The sequence below is a fragment of the Poeciliopsis prolifica genome, unplaced genomic scaffold (genome assembly GCF_027474105.1).
Source record: "Poeciliopsis prolifica strain line A6 unplaced genomic scaffold, Auburn_PproV2 SCAFFOLD005, whole genome shotgun sequence".
NCBI lineage: Eukaryota > Metazoa > Chordata > Actinopteri > Cyprinodontiformes > Poeciliidae > Poeciliopsis > Poeciliopsis prolifica.
Window position 1 is genome coordinate 4,499,560 of NW_026562380.1, and position 9,559 is coordinate 4,509,118.

At 38.6% G+C, this 9,559-nt stretch overlaps 1 protein-coding gene across 1 annotated transcript in view; it reads left to right on the forward strand.

The window, feature by feature from the left end:
• The window catches only part of sptlc3 (serine palmitoyltransferase, long chain base subunit 3), a 30,023-nt gene extending 23,367 nt beyond the window's left edge, over nt 1–6,656 (forward strand). Inside the window, exons 9-12 of the mRNA XM_055029983.1 lie at nt 1,577–1,703; nt 5,312–5,447; nt 5,803–5,932; nt 6,026–6,656. Of these exons, the coding sequence (XP_054885958.1) occupies nt 1,577–1,703; nt 5,312–5,447; nt 5,803–5,932; nt 6,026–6,139 (507 nt within the window). The 3' untranslated portion in view covers nt 6,140–6,656. The remainder of the gene's footprint in view (nt 1–1,576; nt 1,704–5,311; nt 5,448–5,802; nt 5,933–6,025) is intronic.
• The last annotated feature ends 2,903 nt before the right edge of the window (nt 6,657–9,559 follow it).

The following is a 9,559-nucleotide window of genomic DNA, read 5'->3' on the forward strand; positions in this document are numbered from 1 at the left end:
ACTTGTTTAAAAAATCTGTTATCTATAGAGTAATTCAGAAATTAATACATTTTCTAAAAACAACTGATTTAAAAAGCACACATTCTTGTGTGCACACTAGAATTGAATTTAATTCTAGAATTAGATTCTAGAATTCTAGCAAACTAAAATTGTATTTATTTAACCCAGGTTCCTCTATGTAATTTGCAAAATGTGATGTGTGACTAATTTTGTGCATATCATATGTTAATGTTTATTTTGTATGAATGTTTTTGTATTTTATCAATTGTACTCCAGAAAGATTAGTAACCACTTTGGTAGAAGCTAATGAGGGCACTAATACATAAACAAAACAAATGAATAGGCACCCAGGATCCTACAAAGACAAGCAAGTATAGAAAAGCAATGGATGTAATTTATGAAGGTCTATGATAACTAATACTAATACTGAGCAATCATTGACTCCTTTTAGATGTGATTTTCTTCCATAACCATTAGTGAACTGAACTGGTAAATACTGACATTTAAAATTTTCTAGAAATATTAATCACAAATATTAAAATAAATTGTCTTTTATTTTATCATGATGGAGTTTAAAACATTCTAGAAAGGTGCAATTCCTTCTTCAGATTACATTTATTTTATTAATAAGTGATAGAATTAGCATGACTGTGATAACCAATGAGGCTGGTTCGGTTATGGACATTAAAGTGGTTTAAAGTGGCTGAAAAGTTGCTGCACGTGCACAAGGAGCTCTGGCAATGTTCCCATTCTGTGGTTTTATGAATAAGTATGCCACACCATTACTGTGACCGCTGTATGGCTTCGGAAACACCCTGAGTTGTCACTTGTGCCCCCAGGCATGAGATGGATTTCAGACATGTTCTCCTAACTGGCTTATCTTGGTTGCGCTGAAATCCTGTGAGACCACAAAGCTGTGAAAATCTCCTGCCTTAAACAAAAACAGATGTCAGGTTGTTCCAGAGCTCCTATCTTTCGTTTGAACATTTCCACTGAAATCCTCCTTCCCTCCATGCGTGTGAGGAAACCTCAGCCACCACCGCCGCTGCCGCCCAGTGGGGACAGATGGCAGTGAGTGGAAATGGTGGCCAGACATCATCTCCGGCTGTTTGTCATCACCTTGCAACCGCTGAGCAGGGGCCTGTCACGGCTGCAGGCCCAACCCAACCTCTTCTCGCTCCAGGAGCCTCAACCGAATCAGTTCCCTGAAATTCTGCTTCTTCCCCTGTCAGCCACTGGCAGAATTAATCTCCTGCTGACATTTCAGAATAATGAGCCTGACGATCCTCATTCAGGCTCATTTTGTCATCGGTTCCTTCTCAGTTTAGGAGCTGGAGAGGGGGAAAGGTTCCAGAGCCGTGTTAGAGTTGGTGCCAAGTTCCTCCTAGTGACAAATGAAGGATCTGAGGTATTTTAATTACTTTCCAGATGTTGAGTAGATTTGAGCTCTCTCTAGTGGCTAAAAGGTAGAACTACCAGTAATCTGACTCCAAAATTGAAAGTTTATGTAGGTATTTGGGACTAAAATACACATTTTTCCTAGTGCTAAAATGTGATTGTTTGTGTGCCATTACAGGAACTGGTGGAGTATCTGCGCAGCCATTCTCACAGTGCAGTATACGCCTCAGCCATGTCCCCTCCAATAACAGAGCAGGTAATGCGTGCCATGAAGTGCATCATGGGAAAAGACGGAACCACAGAAGGTAAGAATATGAGAGTATTAGAGCTTTCTTTACAAGTCATACCCAAAGACCCCCAGAAGGAAGAATCAGTTCTTTACAACAACAAAAAAGCATTCACATTATTTTTTTATTTTTCACATTTGTAATGTTGAGACTCTTGCAAGTTTTCTTCCAGGATCACTATGGATTTAGCTCCATCCACATTCCCTTAATCGGCCTTCCTGTCGTTTCTGAAAAGTAGCATCCCCACTAGATGATGCTGCCATCACTGTGTTTTACTATGTGAATTAGTTGTTAAGAGTTTTGTGGTATTAGACTTCTACATCCTGGCTCTTTCCCTTTCATATAAAAACTACAATACTTGTTTGGCTTCCCTTCAAATGTAACTTTGTTTTTGTCACAATGCAATGAGGGCGAAAAATATGGTGTGCACAATTAATAGTTGGCCTGTCAGGAGGTTATCACACTTAAACAAGTTTTCAGTTGTGCTTTGCTGTTTCTTTTTCATGCTCCATGAGATGCTCAAGGCTTGGAGATATTGTTTTGTAATCTGGCCATGGTTTAAACATCTCCTCAGCTTTCTGTCTGCTGTGTTCCCTGTTCTTAATGATTCTGTTTATTATCTAATGTTCTCAAACAATCCTCTAAGACCTTCACAGAGCAGCTGGATTTAAGAATAGTGACCACACATGCATTACACACTTTATAGGTTTTCGTCTTTTTTAAAGTGTGGCTTTAAAAAACATTTTAAAGCCACACTTTTCCTTCCATTTGTCAATAATGCATTATTTTTTGTTGGTTTGTGGTTGACAATCCTAATAAAAAACATTGAAGTTTTTTGGCTGTAACATGGAGAATGAGTAATTTTTTTGCAAGGAACTGTAAATGTAAACCTTTCATCAATATTGCTTGATATTTATTCAGCAAATGTTAGAGGGAAAGAAGAGTCTAAATTTATAGGATTGTGTAATTTAGTTGTTAATTTGCATATCACTGAAAGAAAAGTATATTAGTAAAGCTTTTTGGGGCCCTCGAAGCTGTCCACATAGATCTCACTTCTTCTCATTTGCAATTATGTGTTTTTCTGTGCAAAAAACAGCAAGCCAGATCTGGAGGTCACTATCAGCGTTTGCATTAGGAGTTGGACCTGCAGGAAAACACTAACAGCTGCTTTGTCAGAAAATGTGGAAGCAATTACACGGGTCTGCCGTGGCAGGGAATGCAGTCCATGAGCATTTTCATTTAAGTGTTGTGATGAATTCTGAAAAGTTGCTGCCTCAATTGCAATAGGCACAAGAACAGGGAAGAGACTAGTTAAAGTAAGTACCTTCTGTGTAGATGTTCTCCTGAAGAGGCATTAAAAGGAAGGAATACTGACAGTAATTGTAAATGAGTGACATTTAAAGGGCCTTAAGCATGTCTCTTGGAGGGAAAACAGGCAGTCGTGACGTAAACTGTGTGGGACATAAAAACAAAGAAGATAGAGTGCTGTAATGGGTTAATTGCTTTAGCAACAAAAGCCGAGTAAGCTGTGGTTGAGGCATAATGCGGGTTCATACAAAGATGAGCAACTTTTATCTGGCTCTGAATCAGACATGCCTTGCCTCTGACGTAGCTGTTGTGGAGAAATCAGTCTTGACCTGTCTTATTGAGGGGAGGGAGCGCAGCACTGCAGCTCCAGCGTCCAACACAACCCCGACTCCAGACCAGTTTAGTAAGCAAGCCAGCATTGGCTTATTTGGGGATAGAGACTAAATGAATCTGCATATCAATAATAGTATTACTCATGTAAAATAGAAGGGTACAGTGCAGTAACCAGTAATACACACTTTTGAACATAGATAACATCGGTAGCCTATAGGATACATGTTAACCAGCTTAACATACTATATTGATGTTAGCTAGTTATCTTTTAGCTAACATTACCTGCATCCAACAGCATTATTTAACTCAACTGGAACTGTGCAAAGTAATTTGTGTTTTTCTGATTTGCTTCCATGATTGTAACACAAACCTGTAAAGCTCTGCACAGCATGTTTCTGTCAATGCTGCACAGGTGTAAACCCAAGCCGAGCATCTTAGAGCGTGCAGAGCTAACAACTTGTTAGCAATGGATAACGGCTCTATCATACACTTCCCATATAACATATATGGGAAGTGTGGAAGCCCCTACTGTATCAAATTGACATAGGAGGAACAGAAAGTTGGCCACTCTGAGGTAAAAACAAAAAACAGCTTCCAGTCCAGGGGGCACACAGCTGACTTTGTGGGTGAGAAAAGCCCATCCATGCCGCCAAGCCTGGTACAACATACAATAAAACACCTCCAATAGTTCCTCCTACTCCTTCTTCATCTTTCCTTTTCCTATGAGATTTTGCTTTAGTCACATGTTCTTATATGATTTCTGTGTCTTGCAGCAGGCTTTTGACCTCCCCTGCCTCTATCTTACCAGAGAGGAGCAATTTACAAAATGGGCCCCGTGCTTTTTGGCAGATGTCCGAACGCTATGTTTTCTCTCCTCTCCGCCCCTCTCTCTTTCTCTCTTGTTTTGCTGAGATAAGGGGATTTAAAGTGCTCTCTTACATCTCTTTGAAAGAACTGCCAATCTGTTCCCAGGTAATCAGAGGGAAACAGAGCTGGGATCCAAGGCCGGCTCATGCCAAGCCATGCTACAGCCACAGAGCAGAAGGCTCCCCAGCGATTCGCATTGTTCAGGAACACAGGGAGGGGGTCAGCAGAGCAGACCGCCTCTGCTTCCTTTGATGTGATTTCTAATATAGTCATCTTGAAATCCAGTGCATGTGATACTTACGCATTGTTTATATTCAGTATCAGTCATGGCTAAGCTCCACTGGCAGTCAATAATTTTGTGCAAAATCCATCTCAACTAATTTGTGAGCCCTCATTCTAGCAACAAGCATTTGTGTAAACCCTGCTGTCAAGCAGACAAAACTGAACCATCTGCTGTTGCTGCAGCCCAGTTGTGATCATGGCAAATTTATGGGGAAGGGTAGATGGTTCACAAACAGTCTAAAACAGTGTGGAACTCAATTTAAGTGTTTTCCAGGTCTGGATAAATATGAAAAAATATATATATAAATTCTTCACAATCCTACTAACTGTGTCGTTCCTTACATCTTTATTTTCCTTTTCTGTGATACTTCATCGTGTCTTCACCCCCTCTAACCCTCAAGTTCCTCCTTCCTTCCTCTTGTCTTATTCCTTGTGCCACTTTCTTTTTTCCCCAGGTCATTCTTTCTTTCATTTCTTTTTTATGTACTTCACATATTTCCTTTACCATCAATCCTCAGTCCTTCCTTACTGTACTTTGTTGCAAGGTTCCTTCATTTGTCTCTTGTTTTTTTCCTTCCTTTTGAGTTTTGTCTCGTTTCTTCCTGCCTTGTTTCCTTCTGTCCTCATGTTCCACTCCCTCTGTGTTTGTTGCTTCTTTGTGTTCAACTTGATTTCCGTGTTTGTTTCTTTCTTCCTTGTGTTTTTCCTTGGAGCTGCAGAACTTTGGGGCAGATGACGCTGTTCCCCACTGGGGAAATTGGAAGTATTCAGGGAAAAAGTCAGTGAGTTGTTGCATTACTCATGTACATCTGGTGATGTCCTTGTTTTAATTGGAGGCATCAGACGGATCCGCCAGTTGGCAGAAAACACCAGATACTTCAGGGCCAAGCTGAAGGATATGGGCTTCATCATCTATGGCAATGATGACTCCCCTGTGGTTCCAGTGCTGCTCTACATGCCAGGCAAAGTGGTGTAAGTACACCTAAACTCTCACCTACACATGTAACATAATCTAGTTATTCACAGAGTTCAACATTTAATCTAAAGCAAAGATGAAACTTGAAAACTGTCTGCTACTTCAACAATTACTGAACACTTTTTGATATACAGACAGTTCTTTGTGATCTTCACATTAGGTTCAATTCAGTAACGATCTGGAATCATTGTGCAGCTCTATCATGCCGTGAATGTGAAACTGCTCTTTGCAAAACTGAAATGCCACATGCATTTCTTCTATATGATGCATCGCTACATACCAGTATATTACGAGACTGGTATAATTTATATTAATACCTAAATGGTTACCACTCTTTTTATTGCTACCTAGGGCCTTTGCTCGTGAAATGCTAAAGAGGAAAATAGGAGTTGTAGTGGTTGGATTTCCCGCTACCCCGATCACAGAGGCCCGAGCTCGTTTCTGTTTGTCTGCTTCGCACACCAGAGAGATACTGGACGAGGTAAACACACAGAGCAATCCACCAACAGTGGCTGTTTCATTTTAAACTGTGAATAAAGGTTCAGAAAAGGTTCTGAAACCTTGTTTTCTTCAGGTGCTGCAACAGATGAACGAAGTGGGAGACCTTCTCTGTCTGAAGTTTTCACGGAGGAAACGCTCTGCTTTTCCTGACGCCTGCAAAGAGGAAAACACCGAGGCGGACAGCTGATGTGACGCATCGCACCTTGACTTCACAGTGTCGAAACAAAGTGTCGCTCCTGGTGCAAACTCATTAACACATATTTTAGGGCAACGCCCATAATCTATGCATGGAAGAGGGGACAAATGTTTGGCAGCTGTTTTTCAGAGGTTGTTGCAAGCCACTGATTCAACAGAAGAGCAGTTTTTGCTCCTTTGAATTAAATTTATTTGTTAGCACGTTTATTTTGGAACACTTGCAGAAAATCACTGCAGATGCACGGCAGGGACCACTTTAGCCTAAAGGAATGTGGAAAATATTCGGTGTTAGTGTTTGTCCACATAAAAGGCTCTCAGACTAGTTTGTTTAGAGAATTAGAAAAGTTTTAAAACATATTTAAACAACTCTGTCAATATATTTTAATTTAATGTTTGGAACTTTTTCTCTTGGTGTATTTTTTATTAAATATATTTTGTTCCTTATACATTGTCAATTTTAAAAATGCTTTCACAGATAATTATTCAAGAATAAACTATTTTACATACTATTTATTTTGTATTATTTTAAGCAACACAATGTTTTTCTTTAAAAAAGGGATCATAGCTGATGCTGGTATATTCACTATGATCCATGTCTTCAACAGTCACATGTCAAAAAAGTATGAAAAGAAAAAAACAAGTAAAGTTGGTTTAAATATGTTTAGTTTGAAACATCAAACATAGGTATTAGCACATAACACAACAGCTACCCAAGAAGAAAGTAGTGAAAACAAAGTATGCAGCTCTAATTTAAGTTCAGAAGGTGACGATTTATATTAATTTATCTTGTGAGAAAGAGACAATTGTTTTAAATGTTCATTTGTGGATTAAAAACTTGATCAATGGGAACACTACCCATTTTCTAAGGTAGGTAGTACCTTATTCCTAAAAGTACCTTGTGGCATTTTTGTCACTTTTGTGACAACATTTTAAAATTGTACATTGTAATTTTAAAATCTTGACAGGTGTTGGAGTTTCTGCACCAGTTGTGACCAGAATTATTTCTCTGACATACCTGTTGCTTTGAGCACACCAGAATACTTTGTAAAAGCAAACTATGCAATGACTGTGTATAACATAATAGTAGTGGATAGAAGCAGCTAAAAGTCTGCTTTCCACCTAGCTGTCCATGTTTTTATTGATGAGCTTTTGCTTCACTACAGCTTTGATGCTGTAGAAAGATTATTTTTGAACATGTCTCATCATTTAAAGTTAGAAAACTACAGTTAGTTTTCTCTCAACAGTATGTCTTCTGGCCGTAAAAAGTAACTTCAGGGCTACACATGTGGTGGATTCAGGCGAGTTAAGAAACTTCAGCAGCTGCAGTCAAATGCCCCCTCATTCCTTGGGCTCACTTCCCTTTAGAAACTAAGATAAAACATGTTGCTGTTGCTGTTAACTTTCACTGGTACACATGAAAAAAAGAACATTTGAAGAGTGTGTTTATTAATTGAAATGAATATTGCAGTTTCAGACAATATGCCATTTTCCATAATGTGTTTCTGATTTAGATGGGCATGACTTCAAATGTTCTGTTCAGAACCAGGTGTTAATTGCAATTTATAGTTGTTTTATACTTTCAAAGTTTGAAGGTTTTCTCGCTCTAAATGTGAATATTAGGCTATATATTGTTACTATTTGACCGCTAAGTTATTTTCCCTCCCGATTTCTTTATTTTTGAAAAACAAAAGTAGCCGTTGAAGGCTTGGTGAATCATAAAGTTGATTGATTATCCACCTGACATGTGAGTTGAAGCCCTGAGCCTCCATGCAGTAGCTTTCAAAACACCCTAATCCATGATTATTTTCAGTGCTCACAACCATACTAAAATGTTGTTTTAAAAAGTCTCAGCATGACACAACTTTCATCTCCACTTTAAATGATAGTCCTGCTGCAAATAATATATCAGGTTGCAATTACCTCTTTGACATATAATCGAATCCCACTGAATAAAAAAGGTGTTGCGGCATGTTTTGTGGTGAGACTGCATATATTCGCCGAATCCAAACAGTTTAATTGTCAGTGTTTTAAAGACCACTGTGCTCATGCACACGCAGGCTGCTCAACAGTTGCGAAGGTAAGCATGCAGAGTATGCAGCACCTGGGCCAACAGAAACCTAACCTACCAATTAGTGCTGAACCCTGAATTCTCGTGGCATGGGGTAATCATTTGATTAAGACAGAAAGGATTATAAATGGATGATATATGTGTGTTTTTGAAATGTGTCAAGCTGGGTCTAGTTTGCGCTTGTTTTTTCTTCAGAACGAGACACTGTGCTCTTATCTCCATAAACAACATAATAATGTTTAACAATTTCACATAAAGATACGATGCAGAGCTCTCAAGATATACACTATAAACATGGAAGGAATGAAAAAAAAAACAGGGAGGAAAGAAACTTTGCTCTTTGCTCGATCACTTTGTTCTGTAAGTCAATACTTCACATCTGGCTCCTGCAGCCAGAAACAATAAGGAACAGCTTCTTTAATCATCAAATCTGTGACGCCAGGGTAATGCACCGATCCATTGAGATCTGTGGGAGAAGCTGAAAGGTGGCCTGACATGAAGCTTTAGGATGCACTAATGTCTTCCGGATGGGTGCCATTAACCGTCTCAAAGTTTTGTATTCGAAGTGGAAATATAAGAATTTAAGCTCAAAGGGAATATTATATTTGTGAATTTTTGTTTTAGGCGCTTGTCAGACAGCTCAAAATGTTTGCACGTTGCACATATAATCTTGAACTTAAAATAAAAAAAGGATAGCATTACATAATACACCCTGTTCTTTCCCTGAACTTGGAGGTTTCCATTCCAGAAAATGTTTAGGGAACATACTTGATACATTTCAAAACTCACTTTCAGAACTTGACATTTTCAGAAGACTTATCACTGTCCTGGAACCGACCAGATACTTCTCTCAAACTTGGAGGTTATTCGTCATGTACGTTTATTCAGTTTACTGATTACTTTACCAGAAATGACCAGGTATTTTCTTGAATTGTATATAGTACTTCCCAGAACTTTAGTAATCAATGAGTTTCAGGAAATTCATTTTAAAATACATTGTAAGTTCGAGAAAAGCATCGGGTTGGCTCTGTGAAAGTAATCAGTAATATCCATGAAAGTATTGATGAACGCCTGAAAGAAACATCTGAGTTCTTGGAAAATATCCACAAAGCTACAGGAACGTACCTGATAAGTTAAAAAAAGGCTTTTAAGTTTTCCAGGAATTAATCCAGTAAAGTCTAATAACATTTCCAAGACACTAAAAGTTTTAAAAAGTAATCTTCAAGTTCAAGGAAAGCCACTTTACAGTTTTGCAAAAGTATAAACTATAACATGTAGTACAATTGGAGACTCTCAGCTCAAATTATTTATCATTAGAAGAAAATTCTGACTTTTTATGTGATA